The sequence below is a fragment of the Musa acuminata genome, chromosome BXJ1-6 (genome assembly GCF_036884655.1).
Source record: "Musa acuminata AAA Group cultivar baxijiao chromosome BXJ1-6, Cavendish_Baxijiao_AAA, whole genome shotgun sequence".
Classification (NCBI taxonomy): domain Eukaryota; kingdom Viridiplantae; phylum Streptophyta; class Magnoliopsida; order Zingiberales; family Musaceae; genus Musa; species Musa acuminata.
The window spans coordinates 46,163,657-46,184,565 of record NC_088332.1 but is presented as its reverse complement, the minus strand read 5'-3'; the positions used below and the strand labels follow the sequence as shown (position 1 = coordinate 46,184,565).

General features: G+C 41.9%; 3 protein-coding genes across 4 annotated transcripts; 1 reads left to right on the top strand and 2 right to left on the bottom strand.

Annotated features, from left to right (window-relative positions):
* Positions 1-2,910: 2,910 nt before the first annotated feature.
* LOC103989970 (aspartyl protease family protein At5g10770) lies at positions 2,911-5,189 on the top strand. Its single transcript, XM_009408952.3, has 2 exons — positions 2,911-3,066; positions 3,799-5,189. The coding sequence occupies exons 1-2, from the start codon at positions 2,967-2,969 to the stop codon at positions 5,055-5,057; spliced, it is 1,359 nt and encodes a 452-aa protein (XP_009407227.2). The 5' UTR covers positions 2,911-2,966; the 3' UTR covers positions 5,058-5,189.
* A 483-nt stretch (positions 5,190-5,672) lies between these two features.
* Positions 5,673-10,912, bottom strand: LOC135581650 (ubiquitin-conjugating enzyme E2-17 kDa-like). Of its 2 annotated transcripts, none has more exons than XM_065189650.1 (5): positions 10,781-10,912; positions 10,384-10,475; positions 8,662-8,789; positions 6,825-6,929; positions 5,673-6,093 (listed from the first exon to the last, which is right to left on the bottom strand). In XM_065189650.1, the coding sequence occupies exons 2-5, from the start codon at positions 10,451-10,453 to the stop codon at positions 5,950-5,952; spliced, it is 447 nt and encodes a 148-aa protein (XP_065045722.1). In that variant the 5' UTR covers positions 10,454-10,475; positions 10,781-10,912; the 3' UTR covers positions 5,673-5,949. The 2 variants fall into 2 exon arrangements, with proteins under 2 accessions (XP_065045722.1, XP_065045724.1); XM_065189652.1 differs by lacking the exon at positions 10,781-10,912 and adding an exon at positions 10,594-10,750.
* An 8,408-nt stretch (positions 10,913-19,320) lies between these two features.
* On the bottom strand, positions 19,321-20,248 carry LOC135677907 (basic leucine zipper 43-like). The gene has a single exon (XM_065190317.1). It carries the CDS (start codon positions 20,187-20,189, stop codon positions 19,662-19,664), a length of 528 nt encoding a protein of 175 aa, XP_065046389.1. The 5' UTR covers positions 20,190-20,248; the 3' UTR covers positions 19,321-19,661.
* Between the last annotated feature and the right edge of the window lie 661 nt (positions 20,249-20,909).

Sequence of the window (20,909 nt, the reverse complement as noted above, 5' to 3'; positions counted from 1 at the left end):
ATAATGTACTTAACTTCAACTTAAATATTTTAGATTGTTGACTTAAGTTTAATAAAGTTAACAAATTAGTTATCTTAAGGTTGGTCATGACAATCGTTCTCCAAACTAATTCTTACTCGAGCCAAGCAGTTAGCTTAAAAATAACCATGATATAAGTTAATTTAAATTTTTATTCACTTTCAAATTATAAAAATAAATGAGGATATTATATTCATTGATGTTATAAGGTGTATCACAAAAAATATTATCTCATTTGGACTGTTACTCTCTGATTTGTTTTACCGTGGAAAGGGCATGGGACATTAGTCTTCTCTCGGAGAAAACTGATCCCCAACCTGTCTGCAATTCTTATCTATCTCATCTCATCAGAGTCAAAGCATGTCACATCACCATCTGCTGTTTCAGTGATGTGCATAACATCTGCACGATACAAGTCATGCGTCAAGAGGTTGCGATGTCAAGCTCAGCTGACAAAGCAAGGCAGCTGAACATTCCTTGTGAAGTCGATTGGCCTTAGCAGACCCATGTCACAAGCTACTCGTAAGAGCAGGCCACGGGTGCAGCTAGCTCTGTAGTATGACCTCACATCACAGTAATGCTGATGCAGCTCTGCAGCTTCGTCCTCTCGGTGGAGTAATGAATTTGTTGGCAGGAAAGAACACAAAGAAGTCTTGATGTTCCATTAGAACTCTTGTTTGCAAAGGAAGACGGAAAGGAGATTCTATGAATCTGATCTCATCTCAAAGATGAACCTTTTCTTCTTGTTCTCCTACATGTCTCTCTTTGTGCTTGTATGTCTTGAATGCTACGAACTAGCGAAAACAATTATGAACTCTTTACATTAAATATTCCTCCATTTCTATTTTTCTGTGTACTACTGTTTGTATTAAACGAGGAAAAGAGGTCATTTTAGCCCAACTTTATGCTCACCCAATATCGGCAAGTAATCTTTATGCCTTGTCCCTTCAAATAATCTTTTTTCATGTATCTTCTGTTAGATTGTTTCACCAACTATAAAAAGAATAAATATTGCTATTGAGATCAACAAGGCTGAGACCACTTTTGCTCCAAAAGAAGAGGTTTTCTGTGCCAGATAGAGGCTTGGCACGCCATTCTGGATCAAGATTCAAAGATTTCTCCAGTAACTCTTGCATAGCTTCCAAGTAATCTTCAATATTAATACGAGAACTAATTGTTAATTCTAAAAACTCAACACCGATTGCTTATCATCTTAGCCTTGTTTAGCTGCTTTCACTTGCTTTCTCTAGGATTTATGTCAGTTGGCCGAGAAATATCTTTGTCCAGATTGTCTTGGACATGTCTTGAATCCAAACACTTCAGCAAGGCCATGGATACTGTGACATCCCGTTAGGCCAACCAATTCTTCTGCCTCATAAAATTGCTAGATTCACCTTCATCTGTTAATTTTAGACGCCAAACCAGCACAGGAATCCTTGTTTTGGGTTGCCGGTCTTTCGCCTGCAGCAACTGGTGGTGCTTCATGTAATCCAAGTCTTTGATGAATCGTCTGTTGGTGATAATTTGACAGTGATATCTAGCTAACTGATGGCAACACAATTGTCTAAATCAATGCTCATCTTCAACTTGTGATTCCTATCTTCCTTTCCCTACTTCGAGCATTTGCATGCCAACAAGTACATCTCGGTAACAATTTCTGCCCTGACTGACCATCGGTCGGCTGCATGCATGGATCGGTCAGTAACAAATGTCTTCTTTGAGAACTCATTCTCACATCATGACTATGTTTGTTTTCACCATTCTTCATCGTCGTTTAGCTTTCGATTGGTATCACAGTTACAATCACCTAGTTATAAACATGATTTTGTACATACCATTCAGTGTTCTTTTCCTGCCAAAGAAACAATTCTTTCCCTGCAATAACCATGAAGCATTTACTCACGGATTGGATGAAACTAAATGGTGATAGTTTGGTGATCTGTGAGAGGATAATTTATTTTGTCACTTCAGATTCGATCAGGTATCCACCAAACATTTCACATGGATTGGTTCCTGCTTCAGATACCTATCGAATTTTACGAAATCTTTACGACTGATGCATGGAATGGATCATTTCACCAAATGCAGTAAGCAATTTGGAAATATAATGATGCATGCCTAGGCATATGGGATCAAACTTTATTTCCAGATTGTAGAATGTCAAAGTTACCTGATATTTTCATTTCAGAATCCAAGCATGGCGAAACAAATGGATCCTTTCAGGGACTCCAAGCAGAGGAGTCAGACAGGTCAGTGATGAAATCTAAAGAAAGTGGACTTGCTTGTAAGGTTCATAAGATCCAAAAGATTGATACAAACAAGTGCAACTTGGTTTGCTTTATTTAGTCTGCAATCAAGTCGATGAAGATGCCGAAATGAAAAGGTCACCTCACCGAGCTTCTTCTCCATCTTTTGAACCTTAATTTGTCCATGAATATGGAGTGTGGACAATGGCCACTTGAATGTGGTAGCAATTACTGTGTAGAGTGGCGGTAGATGGATGCATTTAATTGCTAATCAGTTGGGTGTTAAGTTGGTGAATTCATTGATCACCTTTCTATGCCAAACTTCTTGTGAGGGAGAAAGAATCTTGTGGGTTCTCCAAAAAGGATTTTTGTTTTCCTTTTCCTTTTCCTTTTCCTTTTTTTTTCTTCTCTTCTGGAATAATGTGGGATCTTTCAAATTTTCTTTTCTTTGTATTTTTTGGGTTTCTAGGATACGACAGTCGAGCTACAATTGGGTGGGTGTCACCACCATCCACCTCAATTTTCAGATGGTGTTGAAGTTCCACCCACTTCTTCTTTTTCAAGAGTTGAAAGCTACTTTTCTCAGGCTCTCACCACCACCACCACCACCAAAGAAGTACCTCGTGCTACCTTGGAATCCCTATATAGAGCCCACAATGTCCGAGCACCAAAGTACCTTCCGGTGTCCAGGTCTTAGGAGAGATGGGATTGCTTCTCTGTCTACCTTTCTACCTCCTGCTCTCAGCAGCATCATCTCCCTTGAACGATGTTCCCAACAGCTCCTGCTCTGCCAACTTCATGGGTACTCTCTCTCTCTCTCTCTCTCTCTCTCACAATATATACATATATATATATAATCCACTCTGGCAAAAAAGTTTATGATGGTGTTGAACATATTATGTTGATCAGTCAACTTTTAGATGAGATGAATTGTCAAGAAAACTCAATACAGGTTCTTATCGAGGTAGGAAGTTTCAGAAATGTCTTCCAACGTTTTGATGCCTGATTACTTTCCATCTGCTTTATTTTCTTTTGCTTTACGAACCGAGAGGAATTAAATAATTCAGAAGAAGCTCAAACATCATTTTTGATCATTATAGTATTAGAAAGGAAGAGAGAGAACTTTGCTCGTCACATACTTCTTCCCTCGGTCCTCTGTTCCTTGCAATACTTTGGCAATTCACATTCCATTCATAACAAGCGATTGATGAAGCTGTCTCTTGATCAGGCTGTTGACCAGGAAGCATTCAAGACTGGTCAACAGATAAGCTTCACATGGTTATGTGGAAACGACCAAATGGTGGCAAGTGCAAGTAATGGGTCCACCGTCAACCACTATATATATTCTTGTGTTGTCGACAACCAGGTCTAAAAAAGTCAACAAAAGAAGAGAGAGAACGAAATAAAAGTCATAGTAGTGTTTCTTTTATCCTCCGAACACATTTACACCTATCATATGCGACTCGACCGTTTTTATGATTGCTTGTGTTGACTAACATGGAACATGTAATGCGTTGACTTCCTTGGCACGCAGATCCACTCCGCAACCTCAACAGCTCGGGCCTCCACCTCACTCTCCATCACCCCAGGAGCCCCTGCTCCCCGGCCCCCTTCCCCGACCTTCCCTTCTCCGCCATCCTGTCCCACGACGAGGCCCGCGTCCGATCGCTCGCCGCCCGGCTGACCAAGTCCGTGCCCAAGCCCGTGTCCTCTCTCCTCCGGCCAGCCGCCATCTCCGTCCCCCTCTCCCCTGGCAATTCCATCGGCGTCGGCAACTACATCACCCGTATCGACCTCGGCACGCCTGCCAAGTCCTACGTCATGTTGGTCGACACCGGGTCCTCCCTCTCCTGGCTCCAGTGCTCCCCTTGCAGCGTGTCCTGCCACGCCCAGGTGGGCTCCGTATTCAACCCCGCGTCTTCCGCCACCTACCGCGCCGTCTCCTGCTCCGCGTCCGAGTGCGACAGCCTCGAGTCCGCCACTCTCAACCCTTCCGCGTGCTCCCGGTCCAATGTCTGCATTTACCAGGCCAGCTACGGTGACAGCTCCTTCTCCGTCGGTTACCTGAGCAAGGACACGCTCTCCTTAGGCTCCGGCCATAGAGTGGCTAACTTCGTCTTCGGCTGCGGCCAGGACAACGAGGGCCTCTTCGGGCAGTCCGCCGGCCTCATCGGCCTGGCGCGTAACAGGCTCTCCCTGCTATCTCAGCTTGCGCCAAGCTTGGGCTACTCTTTCTCTTACTGCCTCCCCACCACCGGATCCACCGGATACCTGTCGATCGGCTCCTACGAACCGGGGCAGTACTCATACACCCCCATGCAGTCGAGCTCGTTGGACGACACCTTGTACTTCGTCAGGCTCACCAGCATTACCGTCGGCGGTCGAGGTCTGCCGGTGTCGTCCTCGGCCTACACCGGTACGCCGACGGTCATCGACTCGGGGACGGTCATCACGCGGCTCCCGTCGGACGTTTACGACGCATTGAGCAGCGCGGTGGCAGCAGCGCTGAGGGGCTACCCGCGGGCGCCGGCGTACTCGATACTCGACACCTGCTTCAAGGGGGGCCTAAGTAGGCTGGCGGTGCCGGCGGTGGAGATGGTGTTCCAGGGGGGCGCCACGCTAAGACTGGCGCCCAGGAACGTGATGATCGACGTGGATAGCTCGACGACGTGCCTGGCGTTTGCGCCCTCCGGGACGGTGGCGATCGTCGGCAACAAGCAACAGGAGACGTACAGCGTGGTTTACGACGTGGGCAGGTTGAGGATTGGGTTCGCCGCCGGTGGCTGCGGCTAAGATTGTGGCTGTGGTGCTTGCAGTGTGATATGATGTACGGTGGTGTGCTATGGTATAAAAAAGCTAAAGCTGGGAGGTTGGGTGATGTGTAACCGGACAGTAGAAATACTTGTTTGGTGCATCCTGATTGAATCTAGCGTTCCACAATAATACGATTGTGGGGATTGAGTCACCGCCACGTCTACGCTAAGGAAGTTAGACGTGGCCGTGACAGTATTAATTAAATGGATCTCGTTGTTTCATATCTCGCAACGTTTATTATAGACAGAGCACCTTGTGGTCACGGTGAGACCACCGGCGTGGCAGTGACCTCCCAGTTGTCGCATTCGGACTACTTGTAGATGCCGTTGGTCAATGTTATTCATGATCATTGTAATGTGGCCCATTTATGCTACGGCACACACAAGGCCCATTGCTGCATTGTTACTGAACAACAGTGTCAGGATCACATCATGTTCACCGTGTCATTTCCTACGTGTCCGAAAGCACAAGTAAGTATGATACATTTCTCCTAATTGACCTCAGTTAAGCATTAGAATAAATTTACTGCTTTATGTAATTGTCGCTATCTAGATATCCACTGCACATTGAAGTGATGACAAAACAACCATCACAGGAGGAAATAGCAACTCATGATATATATCAGTATAAAAGAAGAACAAGTTATAAGATGGTGGTAAATATCATGGTTTGTATCCAAAGTTGGTTCACCAATTAAGGTATAGCTTATCATTGTAATTCTAATATTACGCAGGGTGGACATCATGTACTGCTAATTGCCCAGCAAAGTTTCCAAAGTCTTTTTTCTCCTTATTGCAGCAAGCCTACCTAGTCTCGCAATTACCAGCGAGGAGTAGCGAGTAGCAACCCTTGGTCATCAGCTAGAGGATTCTTATCCCATGGCATATTTCTGGGTCCAAGATCGGGCAGTCGCCTCATACTTGACGCGATCAGTCTTGTACATGTGAGCAATTTCAGGAACCAATGGATCATCAGGGTTAGGATCTGTCAAAAGTGAACTGATGGATAGGAGCACCTGCATAACATCGTGTAACATGCATGTATCAGTGTTGATTACGAAACTTCCTTGATTAAAGCGTCAAGAAGCAAAACTGTAAGATGGCAATCTCACATCTTGCCAACTCAAGTTATTCTCTTACGATACTGACAATGCAGAACTAGCTCTAATATAAAATTTACTCGCTGCTACGACCTATATCCATTTACAGTATTCATGTCCCCCTGAGTTTGATATAATCCATTATTACCACTGGCCCTCTCCATTCCAAACAATATAAAGCATTATTACTTCACTCATGACGTGTCCATTTACATTCATGTTCGCAAATTTGACATAACCCATTCTTCCCATTGGCCTTCTTCTCCATTCCAAACAATACAAAGCATTATTGCCTTGAACTTCGACTGATACCACTGTAAACCTCTAGGATAACCCATGGTTTAACATATTCAATGTCATAGTCAATATAAGTTGCTACCTGTTTTACCTACCCAAAAATCATTATATCTACAAGAGGATACCCAATGTTGTGACATAAGTCACAGCACAGATTGACAAAAACATTTCTTGTAAACCGACTTAGAAGTCCATAACCACCATTACTTAACCCTAAACTTAGCCACAGGCACTTTATATTCCAAAAATCTAACTAACCTGGAACTTCAAAGCAAAATTGATGGGAAAGTACATACTACTTGAGAGAGGCAACAATATCTGAAAGAAGTGCTCAAACAAATTAGAATCACCTTGGATATTGTCAGAGCAGGACTCCACTGCTCCTTTAAGATGTCAAGGCAGATGCTTCCATTGCTGTTGATATTCGGATGATAAACTTTGGTGCGAAACGAGACCTGAAAAGTATTATATGACCAAATTTCCCAATGTGACATGTGGCATTGATATCATAAAGAGACTAGACTTCATTCAATATAAACCACATAAAACAAGTATCGCTTCTGTTTAGATTACATGTTTCACACTCAATTTGTCAAGATTCTGTAGACCAATGTTAAGTTACATGCACATGCCCAGATTAGTTAACATCACATAATAAATTAACATATATAATTACTACTTTGGCAAAGCAGTGAATGGTAAACCAGATTCTAATTAGCATTCCAAAAACACACATAAAATTGCAAGATGATTAAAGATCAGCCAATACCAAAATGGATTTGACCACATTCCTATTAGAAAACAAAAGCCATCCTTCATCTGGCTGTAAAGTTTAACCTCAGGTTATGAGCTGGCACAACACAATCAAATTTGAATTAGCCAATATCTACATGACGGTAACAGTAATGGCCGATCACTGATATCCAAGTATTATGGGGTTCATTAATCTTCTAGGCCTCCAGCAAGCCCAATAAGAACTCTTGGGCTAAAGATGCATCAGTTAGTAGGCTATTCTTGGCCAAACTAAACCAGGGTCTTACCGTCTTACAGTAGATAGTGATTGACATAGGACAACCCATAAGAATGCTGAGATCAAGGAATCCCCTTTTCACATTTATGCTCTGCCACAATACTCTCCACTTAGTCTTGTTGGGACTGAACTGTCTTCATCTTCATCATTAATTACATCTTTTACAAGGCTTTTTATATTCCCTTTAATGATGTCTCAATATTCTTATGTCATTATTTATTTATAATGGACTTCACATAAAAAGGGGAAAAAGCAAGAAGTGAGAAAATATAGAAAACCAAAAATATTGCACAAACTGCCACTATTTCTAACTACTCGAAGCTAGGGAAACAGGTGTAGAATCTCCACTATCACAGGAAGTAAAGATATTGCAATATGGATGTCTCATAGAAAAATCTAGAGACAATTCAGGGAAATGCACCATTTGAAGCAATCACTATAAGGATTAGAGGACAAGCATTTATTCCATAGGTAACAACCAACAACAAGCTGTAAAGTCGCAATTATTTTGTGTCAAGTACATGGACCACCACTAAACTTAATGTAGAGCGATATCACTATTTAACGACAAGCAATCAAACCTCTTTTTGTGATTCCAGTGAACTTTTCTTAGGTCTTCATATCCTAGTTTCTCAAAACTAACCTTAATCGGCAATGCTCATCCAACTGCGCTAACCATTGGTATCCTTTGAACATGTTTAAAATGGATTTACCTTATTTTATCCTCCAGAGGAGCTATAACTAGTTGTTAGTGAATACAAAATATTTCTTATTCTATACTTTCTCGAGTACAAATTCAGCTTAACAGTTTCATTTCAATGACAACCTTTTTTAACATGTTTCCTATTCAATCAACATACCAGTTCATAAAGCATGGCTGGCCTATGTTATATGATTTATGTTAATTAACAGGTACAAGATCACAAAAATTCCCAAAGTAGAGAATAGCTAGTACTTTAACTGTCTCATAGGATTTTCCTTTTAATTCAAGAAAACTCAACAATCACACAAAACTGTCAAAGCCTATATCCTTTAACCGTATTGCTTTACTCTGTTAGATAGTAAAAGTAATGGTCATTATGAAGGCAATGTCTCCATGCATAAGATAATCACATAGAGAAATTAGATAGGTACACAGATTATGCTGAAGTAGTTACCTTGGGTGGCTTGAATGGGTAATCAGGTGGAAAGTGAATATTCACAAGAAATATACCACCTGCAAATGGGCTATCAGCTGGTCCCATGATGGTCGCCTGCCAGTGGAATATGTCCTCAGCCACAGGGCCTATGAAATCAACAAATATGTAAGACAAACCTCTCATTAATAGATTCCTAACAGCTTGCAAAGAAAATGTGGTGATTCACATATCATGCTAAAGACCTTAAAAGAAAGTTGAATGTCTATATCACATTTTGAGGGAAAAGGATCAGAGGCATGGAACTATAAGAACAGGAATTCAATACTTCATCATATTGCTGCTAACTAGACCGAGATTTAGTGACAATTTATCTAAAATTGCTAATAAAACTGAACAGTCCTATGTCGGAATAAGGGCTAATTTTATGTTTCAATGAGCCCCAAAGAGTGAGTTATTTGTGGTCACCATAGCTTTCACTATATTATTTTTTCCATTAGGGACAACAGTGAATGTCAAGCTGCTGATTTGCAGCTCATTTACCAGAAAACATGCTTATAAAACATAATTGTAAGTCTAGATACACATAAGATTGTATAAAAGCAAAGAATATATGAATGTATGTTTTGAACAATATAAAAGATTGTGCTGATCCATGTTACTAAATTTTGAACAGGCTTCAAGAACATAGAAATGACAGCAAGAACGTGCTTCAAGAATAAAATAATTACATTTACAAAAGCTTGATATACCATAGTGAAAAATATGGTCATATCTCATGATAAATATTTATAAGTAATTCACCAGAATTCCTAATCTGTTCATCAAAAGATATTATATTTTAGTCACATACTGCTTGAATATAGAGAGGTTCAAGATAATAATAACGTATGAAAAATGAATATAGTTAATTAATTAGTAATAATAATTTTTGTTACAAATAATGTATCCAATCATATATTCATCTCATCTAATTCATAAGTAGCATCATTATTAAAAAAAAATCTCCCAAAGAAGTATCCATAAAGTGTCCCCCTAAGTGAACAATATCAATTCCTTTCAATAATTAACAAAATTAGGATAATTAAAGAAAACATATACATGTATACAAGAAATATCCAAGGAATATTATATCCAACATATAACCAATACACAGAGCAAGTAATTAGAAGTATCCATGTTCCAATAAGTGTATAAAAAGCCATGAGAAGCAAAGGATTACCAACATATCATTTGATATTCAATTTATGTAACTAACTAATAAGTAGGAACTGTGACTTTAGTGCCTGCCAAACACTAACATAACACCTACTGATGGGCATGATATTCAAGATGCTTAATGCGTTCACATTATCATCTACGAGATCACTTAGCTATGTAAAAAAAGAATAGACCACGACATAAGTACCTTTATATGCTGAATAAATTACAAAATGTTAATATTGCTTTCTCACGGTTAACAACACGTTTGAGCTAAAGACTTTCCCTAGAAAATGCTTATGCAACAAGAGAACACAGCAACGCTGTATATACTAACAAGAATACAAAATGTCTGCAATGAACAAACAACAATAGAACACGTGGAGAGAGAGAATCATCTACATGAAAAATCAAGAAAAGCATGATGACCAAACGGAGTAGAATTGCTTCAGAGGAGAAGCTAACAACAGAAAGAAATTGCAAATAAAACTAACAAAAAGAATCATAAAATTAATTGCACAATTAGCTGAACAGGAAACCAACCCGCGCTGCAAGATGCAGGAGGGTCCTTCTCCAGGTCCTTCAACTCCTTCATGATCCTCTTGGAAGCCATCAGTATCCGATCAAATCACGAACTAAGACAAGACCCGCAACGGCAAGACAAAAGGAACGAACAGAAACAACATTCAGCTCAAAGCAACATCCACCCGCGAAATAGGACAAGCGCGAAAAAGAAAAAAAAAAGGATTTTACGAGACAAGAAGCATCTGGAAACCGCTGCAGAAAAATCGAAAGAACGCGCACAAGACGATCCAGGGAAGAAAACCCTCGAATGCAATCAACGAACGCAAGGGGGGAAATAGAGCAAGACCAATAAATCAGCCACAGGAACACGAGAAAGATCGACCGCCACAATATTAAATTGGAGAGGGATTCGTACGGTAGAGAGGCAAAGGGTCCGCGTCTTAGGGTTTCCTTCCGTCACCTGCGGAGTTCGCCGTCTCCCCCAAATAAACGAGGTCTGTTATTAATAAGCCCAATGGAGTCAAAATTCTAATTTCTGTCAAAATCGATTTCCAGTTAACTTGATGATTTCATCTTGGCCGTCTGACGTGTGTTCGGTTAGCGTTCTAATTAGAGGTCAACAGCAAATGAAGGCATGAAACCTTTAGTCGTGAGAGAGCAGGCATCTCCCCCGCAATCGCAGTCAATCGCCACGTCAAAGCTGACGTGGCATATCCGGGAGCTCACATGGTGCACATATGCTATCGTGACACCTCGGACTTGTACGAGACAGTTACCTACACCCGCACCGTCAACACAGACCCATACGAGACAGCTAACTACACTTGTGTCGCCCAAGGTTGTACGAGACAACACCATAATACAGAGCCGCTCGGGAACATGTGAAGTGACACCGTGTGGCACAGAATAGTGCAAGTCGGTCAATGTTGTGCGAAGTGTACGGACCAATCGCCCAAGGCATCGACAACCATTAACGAATCACGAACGATCGGCCCTTGATTACAAGTATAAAAGCTGAACTCCTAGACAGCGTTGGGGGTCGGATCTTTGACACTCAAATCCATCGCATCACTATCATACTAACTTAAGCTTCGGAGGTGTCAAGTCGAGATTCCTTCTCCCGACTTCAGCCTATGTGCAAAAGCCCAACAAGAAAGGAAAAACAATGCCAGCTCTATCTTGGATTAGCTTGACAGACGGCGTCCTGATCCGACCTGATGCTGACTCTCTCTAGTCAGGAAGCCATGTTGGCAACCTTGCACACTCGGATCAGATCGAACCATGTTGACAACTCGACCACGACATGAAGTTGCATAATATTTTTGACGCTAGAAAGAAGACCCGATGTCATAAGTGCATCTACCACTGAACAACCCCAACGAATGCCCTCGCAAGGAGGCACCCGCCACCATCTTCACCTTCGGCCTAAGGGTAGCTCCCCACTCTCCTGCATGTGGATGAAAGCGCATCAACTCAGACTCCCGGGTGCTATTGGTGTTTGTTCAATGATCCTAGGTTCTCGCCTCCTAGGGCTAGCGTGGGGTAGTTGGTTGTCTTCGCCGAGGCATTCCTCAACTTCACCCACCAGGTGCAAGCGTTGGTTAAGATGATGCAGACCATCACACCCCTTATACCCTAGCTAGCTCTACAGACGACTCTCCCCCCACGGTTGTCGCCCGTGATCTAACCTACGCTTATCCCTACATGATGCCACCCCAGTTGACTAACCACCTCTGCTCCATATGCCCATCCCCTAACTAGGGAGCAATCGGGAGACCCGAGGCCAATGGCAGAGTGTAGTGCCCATGTGCCTAGATGTGCTACCTCGACCTTCCCCAAAGATGACACCCTATTGTCTGACTCGACAGACAACTCGTTATGGGCTTAGTTATAATTAGTGAATCGACGCCTAGACGAGGTTCAAAGGGAATTCCACAAGTCCAAGGAGGAGCTCGAGAAAAGTACGTCGATTGGGTCTCCCTTTGCTCAAGAAATTTAAGACAAGCCTATCCCCCTCAACTTCCACCTCCTGACATTGGAGGCCTATGATGATGGCTCCGATCCAATGGAGCACATCGCTGCCTTCTGGGCCCAAATGGCCTTATACGACACTTTTAATGCCTTGATGTATCGAGCATTTCTTACCACCCTTCAAGGCCCGGCTTGGATATGGTACAACCAATTGAGGTTGTTCTCGATCTCGTTTTTTTATCATCTTGCAAGGGAATTTGAGTTTCACTTCATGGCCAAGGGAATTTCCTACCACCCTTCGAGGCCCGTGGCCATGCTCCTCGGGCTAAGGTAGAAGGAGGACAAATCCCTCTCCCTCTTCGCCACTTGCTTTGCTACTACGATCCGAGGGGTTCCAGATGCCCACCCCTTATTAGTTATACAAGTGTTCCTAACGGGATTGCGACCTTCAAGGTTATTTTGGTCACTGGTCTAAAGGCCACCAGTAACCATTCCCCAGATGCTCTAGTGGGCTAGTTAATATGTTGCTGCTGAGGCACTAGTGATAGGAAAGCGTGACGAGTCGCACAAGAGGCCTCGGCAGGAGCTACCCCAACGAACAAACTAGGGAAAGAAGAAGGCCCGCCATAACAAGGACAGAAGTAGATGAGTTTGACGTGTGCAGGTCACAAAAAAAAGGCCTACTATGGCGGAACATGGGCCCAAGTCGTGCATCTCGGCTAATCATGAGCTTGAGTTACGTATCTCGGCCAGTCAAGAGCCTTAGTTACGCATCTCGGCTAATTATGAGTCTGAGTCATGCACCTCGGCCAAATAGTGTCTGAATCGTACACCTTGGCCAAGAAGTGTCTGAGTCATGCATCTCGACTAGTTATGAGCCCGAGTTACATATCTCGGCCAGTCAAGAGTTCGAGTCATGCTTCTCGGCCAAACAATACCCAAGTCATCAGCCAAATAGTGTTTGAGTCATGCACCTCAGCCAAACAGTACCCGAGTCATACACCTCAACCAAACAGTGTCCGAATCATGCACCTCGGCCAAATAATGCCCAAGTCATGCATCTCAATCAGTCATGAGTCTGAGTCGTACACCTTAGCCAAACAGTGTCCGAATCATATACCTTGGCCAAACAGTGTCCAAGTCGTGCACCTTGGTCAAATAGTGCATGAGTCATGCACCTCGACCAAATAGTGCTTGAGTCGTGCACCTTAGCTAAATAGTGTCTGAATCATGCACCTCGACCAAATAGTGCCTGAGTCGTGCATTTCGACCAGTCATAAGTCTGAGTCGTGCACCTTAGCCAAATAGTGTCTAAATCGAGCACCTTGGCTAAACAATGTCCAAGTCATTCACCTTGGCAAAACAGTGCTCAAGTCGTGCATCTTAGCCGGTCATGAACCCGAGTTACGCATCTCGGCCAGTCAAGAGCCCGAGTTACACATCTTGGCTAGTCATGAGTCTAAGTCATGCACCTCGGCCAAACAGTGTCCAAATCAAGCATCTCGATCAACCAGTGCTCGAGTTATGTATCTTGGCCCGTCACAAGCTTGAGTTACGAATCTCGATTAGTCATAAGCTTGAGTTATGCATCTCGACCTATAACGAGCCCGAGTTACGAATCTCGACTAGTCATGTGCCCGAGTTACGAATATCGGTCAATCATAAGTTCGAGTTATGAATCTCAACCGATCATGGGCCTGAGTCATGTATCTCGATTAGTCATGAGCTTGAGCTATATGTCTTGACCAATCAATGCCCAAGTTATGCATCTCATCGGGTCAGCGCCAGAGTCGCTCGAGTCATGCGTCTTGTCCAAACATGGCCCGAACTACGAATCTCTACCAGACAAAAGGCTAGCGGTGGTAAGTAAAGGACATGAAGGCAAGCCTCTTTGTTCGAAGGGGGTCTACAATAAAGGAACCCACAGACACAACGAAGCTGTGGATTTGAGCAGAGAAAGCACCAAGTCGTACCTCAGGCCCCTCTACGAGGAACTCAAGGCATGCCTCTTTAGGGGGGGAGAGAATGACAGGGCATATTCTGGCATCTCCCTAGCAATCGCAATCAAGTGCCACGTCAGAGCCGACATGGTGCCTCAGAGCTGACATGGCGTGCACACGCCAACGTGTTAACTCCACATGCACTCAGACATTCGACTTGATAAGTGTATTGTATATTGTATTTGTAACCTGCACAACCAATCAGAAAACCTGATAACTGATTAACGATAAATAACAAAGAGAACAAGCCTAGCGCAGATAAAAAGCATACGGCACTCGGGATAAATGCGTCTGAATCTAAACAGAAATTTTCAGCAGGAAAACAAGATTGATGAGGTGTGAGCACAAGTGGAAGGCTAGAACTGTCAATTACACCCAGTAAACCATACTCTAGATTGCAGATCCAGTTGCTGACATGTATCACCTGGATGCTGGATAGAACTGAGGAGGTGGTTTCCTAAATCTCTAGGGAGAACATATTGTCACCTAATAAAACAGAGGGGGAGTCAGCTGATATTCTTAGGGGGAGGAACATGATTCTGATACCAGGTAGCTAGCAATCTGCTCACCACACTACTTCAGCTGCAAAAAACTGCAGTGAGGGAACCTAAAATCTTATAAGAAAAGAGTAAATTTTATGTATCAAGTTATTGTCTGTCCTCTGGGATTCTTATGTGGGTAGATTCTGCTAGGTCAATCAGCAAATCCTCATTTGACAAAGGAGGAAAGAGAGAGGAGGCGACCTGCTACTATGACAATTGACAAATAACTTCAATGATACTTAAGCAGGAGAAGCTTTCGAATTACCCACAGACTCATGATGAAAATTTATTTTGAAGCTCTGAAGGTTGCCAGACTAGGCAGCACCTCTGTGATTGATCCTTCATTCTTATATTTATTTACCTGAACAAAGACATTATAAGCTTTCACCTTAAATGGCTTTGACTATTTATATATATATAAAAATAAAGCAAATTCTAAGAAGTAAAACTACTATATAGTATATACAACTTACTGATCCCTAAAACTACTAAAAGAAAACAAAACAACTATAAGAAAACAACATGTAAAAGGCTCTTTAGTTTCCGTACCAGCTCCTTATGGAAAGACATACAGCTCTGATTAGACTTGACAAAGCACATAATGGACCAGGTTTCAGATATATAACATATTCCTAACCCCTAAAAGGGCATTTTAAAATCATGCCAACCTACTCTTGAAGTATGAGAGAGATGAATTGTGAAATACAGTACAGGCAATTTATACCATCAACATCCTTTTCCCAGATCTAAGATCAAGGTTTCACAATGCGCAAGAAGCTTACTCTTAAGTTTACTCGAGAAGATCTTAAGAGTCTTAACAAGCCTCATGGCCAAAGATACATAATCTAAAACTGTTCCATTATAGCGGCATTAATGCAACATGAACTATAGAAAAACAAAACTATTTGCATGAGAATTATAAAAGAAATTCCGATGAACATCAATGATTAAAGCATAAGGATATAAGAGAGAGAAAAATAGAGACCCTTACCTTCAAGGATGGTATTAGAGCATAAACTTCATCAACGGTCTCAGGACAAATGTTTCCGATCATGCATATCTGTATTAAGGTCAAAAGAAAACTAATATAGATGTGCCACTGAGTCAAAATAAGTAATTAAATAACAGTTGCACTTCAAACCTCGGCTTCAGTAACCCCGTTCAGCTTCAAAGTTCTATCACCTAAGTTATGGGCCAACAAGAAGTTTTGTCCAATAGAGCAAATGACAGAATACACAAGCTAACTGATATATGTTAATAATTAAAGGATACCCTAAGACTGGTTTCACGGACTGGACATTTGTGCAGTGACCATTGATCTTGGAGTACTGCAATGCTTTGCTAAATGACCTGAAAGAGAAAAAAGACATCATTGATCCAAATACTTAATTATTTCAAAAATAAACCAATTAATCGGAAAAAATACAAAATATAATTCCTAGGCAATTTGATCTTTGGATCCATAGACAGAACAGTCATGTGTTGCGGGATTTCTTGTAAAATTTCTGCTGCTTCACAATCCATTGACAATCTAGAGCCCTTTGGAAGTTCAAAAAGAAAATAATGGAAAAAAATCGCCAAATTAAGCTATAATCTAGACTTATCTAGCTGAGAATGAGATGCTATGGTATATGATACCAACGTTGAGGTTTTGAACTAAAATCATGTGAGATTATGTCAGAAGTTCATAAGGAAAACATAACTGTTTCCCCTGGTTTAATATCTCCTCGGTCCTGCTTGCTTCTTATTAAAAGTGATCATTCTAGAAACATATTTTGTCAGCTTACTAATAAGTAAAATTATGGAACCAAATGTTCAAGCTTACAAGCATCATTATATTTTCATCAACAAAAACACATATAGAACATAACAACATCAAAGCCACCTACCACAAAAGGAAATTCTGAAGAAACCCTTTCCTCAAGATAGATAAGATATATTAAGTTGCTAAAGTAAAGTGGTAATATGGCAACCTTCATTGCTTTCCATAAATAGCATTAAGTAACAAACTAATAGTTACCGTCCTATTTGACATGGCAACATATAAGCTGTCAATTACTTACTAAACGTCATCATCTTGTAAGTAACATGGCATTAGCACTGAAGGCTGTAGACAAGAAACAAGTTGGCTTATGTAATAAAGCAAGTCAAAGAAGGGAAGCATGCAAAGAACTGATCAATATGAATACCTAGCACATATAAATGTCAAAAAGTTGCACAGAGTTAATGGTTCTTAACAACCAAACCACCGCATCAAACAGTATGTGTGATAAGTTTTGGATCTTAGACACTGTTTTAACTTTTAAGCACATACAATTGTTGGAAATGTCTAATATTGGAAGATACAAAGCTAAAACCAAGATTAATAAGTTAGCCGTAACTCATAAGAATTGGATAGACTTACGCAAACATGGAAGCACAAATTATGTGGTTAGCATTGCATGAACTATTCACAACATGCTATCAAATGCTTATTCTAATGCAGAATTTCAGAACATTGGACTACAAGAAAGATGCCACTGGATAAAAAAGTTTGATTTTCGCAAATAAGTGCTCGACGGTGAAAATAATTTTGGATTTAGGCGATGATGGAAGTCGAAAAAGGAAGTTTCCAGGTTTACCTAACGAACAATGGTTGTACGAGGCATTTACTCGGTTGTTTGAACTTGAGTAACGTGTTAAGCTCATAGTAACCATCGAAATGCGACGCATATCATGTTTCTACCTCAAGGGGAAGGCAGACGATCGAAAAAACTACAACATTTCCCCTAAGTCATTCTTAGATTTCAATCAACAAATCCGACTTTTAAAACGTATACTAGACGTTAACTACACAGAGATGGAAGTATAATCAAGGAAATCTAAACCTTGCTTTGGGGACGCTGATTTGGGAGCAGCTTTCCCTCTCGGGAAGGAAGACACCTTACCTCCTTTCTCTGCCATTGACGGGCGTGGACCCAAGACGACTCCCGGTGGAGAGTAGGGGCTTCTCCAGCAACAACCCTGGCGCTCCATCTTTCTGAAGGGGGGATTCAGAACCAACACAAACCGCGAGCAGACCAATGTGGGGATCGATTCGCACCGCCTACCGTCCGATGCCGAGGCTTCCCTGTCGCCACCCACTGCGAACCCCGTCGTCTCCTCAAACCGAAATGGACACTCTCGATCATACCATCGCGAGAGCGGTTGCTCTTCCAATCGCAAGATCGTGATGGAACTTATGATACCATCTCGACCATTCAATTGTCCTTTCAAATCTTGGCCGTTCAATTTCCTATTCAGAGCCTCTTCTTTCCTGACATCAGTATCGACACGCGATTCGATAACGCGAACATAGATAGCATTCTTCAGTAAAAAATGTGACCTCTCTTCTCTGCAAACAGGCATAGAGCTGCTTCCTCTCGATGTAGTCCTTTGGTCATGGTTTCTTACATCAGCCGAAGGCCATGCTAAGCTGCTTTCTTCGATATAGTCCTTTGTTCATGGTTTCTTTGATCACCCCAAAGCTATTTCGTGTCGTATATATATGAAGAAATATTACCATGTGAATTCACGTATGTATTCCAAGGACTAAACCAGAACACAAAGTTTGAGCTTCCCTGGTTGGTAGGCAAACCTGCAGATTTGAAACAGGTGACATCAATAGCATGCTTGGCTTCATGGATTGTTACACCTTCATTTTCTGGTTCTAAACCCCTAACATCTCCACTTATCAACAGGCGGAAGGAGACCTAAGAAGGTGCCACTACAAGTTAACTAGCAAAAGTATTTAAGATAATGGAGATGACAGTATAAAGAAAGGAGCCATTTTCCTTGGAGAACTGGTGCAACTCACTATCTCTAGTAGATTCTTAGGATATCAGGGTGGACTAGAAATAACCTTGGAGTCACTGTAAGATCAGCAACACTTGCTCAATCAGCTGTGATGTCGATCTGTAGACAAAATTTTCCAGATTTCGGAATGTCTTGCAAAGTTTGGGAATAAGAAGACATGTGACTGCAATGAATTAGAACTCAATTAATCGAAGCAAAAGATTTAATGATTCAGAATTCAGTCCTGAAGTAGTGCATGAAGACTAAGCCTATCCAAGCATTGATGTTTTCTGGAGCAGAGAGCAGCCTTTCACCCTTCTAGTGCAATATGTTTGCTTATTATGGAAAGCTCACCACCAATAATTGCCACCATCCGTAAGAGATCTCAAGTCTCAACTGGGTGTCGCCGCCTTTTCTTCTAAGATCCTGTTGCATGACGAATCTGATATGTGCAGCCACTGTATGCTACAGTCCTTACTCTGTCCTCATCTGTCTAATTATATGATGTAAGCATCATATTCCATAAAGAGATGAAGTGTTGCATTTTGCTGACTCCTTCAACTTATGCGTGCATTCAACTTGGTTAAGTTTAATGTTCTTCGAATGATTAGTGCTCACAAAAAAGGCCATAGGGAGAGCCAGTTCATATATAATTTTACCAACAAGATATCTAGATTTAATACTGCGTTCTTTTTTGTCTATCAAACTTGTTGTGACTGCAATCAAAATGGTATTCCAAGAATTAATTGATTGGACACCAGAAGGAGTGCAGTCATATTTGTTTCAGAAACTAAAAGTTTATCCTTCTGCATGGAGCCTTCATTAGATGGAATTCTGACTGACAGTTCAAGGTGAATCATGTTGCAGAGAGAGCAGAGGGATGAGGAAGTGAAGGAAGAACACAAAACTCTCTCCCTCAGTGAAACATGCCAACAGATTCATGGAGTCCCATAAACTCTGAATTCAACTCTCATCTGATCAGATTTCTTCTTGATTTTGCGGAACACAATTTATCTTCGGCTTGTATGTTCTTCAACTTGTTCTGAAGCTTGGTTTCTTCATCTCTAAGCTGGGCATTCTCATGGAGGACCTGATCGTGCTCTCTAATGACGCGGTTTAGATCATCAAGAAGCTTCTGGTTCGTGGACCGGAGATGGACAACCAGCGACCACAGCTCGCTGAGTTGGTTCTGCTTTCGCATGCGCGACCGGCGTGCGGACTCTCTGTTGGATATCATCCTCCTCTTCCTCCTCTCCTCTGCCTGGTTCAGCTGGTACTCCTCGGCCTCGACGATCACCATGTGAGAGTTGAGACCAGAGTTTGAAAGACTGAGCTCTTGCAATGGCATGCTTTGGACTTGGTTTGAAGAGTAACATCCGAAGATATTGCCGAAGTAGAAAGAGGGGATGTCACCGTGAGCCATGTGGTAGTCAGTCTGGAAAGAAGGCACATCTGAGGGTGAAAGGTATCTAATGCTGGCAATTTCACCTCGATGCATGGCTGCAACAATACAAGATGGAAGAGAAATCTTTGGAGTGGTTAGGAGAGCTGCTAGACTGAGATGTTTTAGTGAAGAGGAAGGAAGAATGAGGGGAATTCAGGTTAATTTATAGTGAGGGCGTGCTCAGCATTCTGGTATTTTAAGTTCCTACTCTTGTTAAAGAGAGCACAAACACACACATCAGTGAGGTCACCTTCCGGTTTGATGGATGCCAAGCAACGCATGCATGCATGCATTTGATTCATGTCTTTGACATGCATGCAATTTCACATTAACAGCTAAAACTTACCATTTAAGTTTGCTGCTGGTTGGCTTGCGTCCACTTCAATGCAGGTATAGCTTTGGATGTATCTTCAAGAAAAAAAAGAACAGAAAAGTTATTTGGATGATGGATGACAGGATGATAGGCATCTGCAACAAGAAGCTATGAGAGCACTGTGGGTGTGGGTCAGACCCTCATGCAATGTGGGAAATACTTTATATAGAGGTGAAAGGAACGTGTTATTAGTTTATTCTTGTTCTGAGCATGGCTTAATTCTGGCTGAGGGACGCAATTGAGGTCACTTTCTGTAAAGGAGAGAAATTAGTCTATCAATTAGAAAGTGATCCACTGCTATGGACCCCCTAACTTTGAATGGGATGCATGATTAAGCGCCTAAAAGCTTATTGCTCAGTAAGTCATTGCATCTTCCAATTACTTCAAAGGGATTTCATCAT

Coding starts and splice junctions, on each gene's coding strand:
- LOC103989970 (XM_009408952.3), top strand. CDS start 2,967: ATGGGATTGCTTCTCTGTCTACCTTTCTACCTCCTGCTCTCAGCAGCA. Junction 3,067..3,798: donor CTGCTCTGCCAACTTCATGG/GTACTCTCTCTC, acceptor CTTGGCACGCAG/ATCCACTCCGCAACCTCAAC.
- LOC135581650 (XM_065189650.1), bottom strand. CDS start 10,453: ATGGCTTCCAAGAGGATCATGAAGGAGTTGAAGGACCTGGAGAAGGAC. Junction 6,930..8,661: donor ACCCATTCAAGCCACCCAAG/GTAACTACTTCA, acceptor AATACTTTTCAG/GTCTCGTTTCGCACCAAAGT. Junction 6,094..6,824: donor CTGCTCTGACAATATCCAAG/GTGATTCTAATT, acceptor GATGTTATGCAG/GTGCTCCTATCCATCAGTTC.
- LOC135677907 (XM_065190317.1), bottom strand. CDS start 20,189: ATGCATCGAGGTGAAATTGCCAGCATTAGATACCTTTCACCCTCAGAT.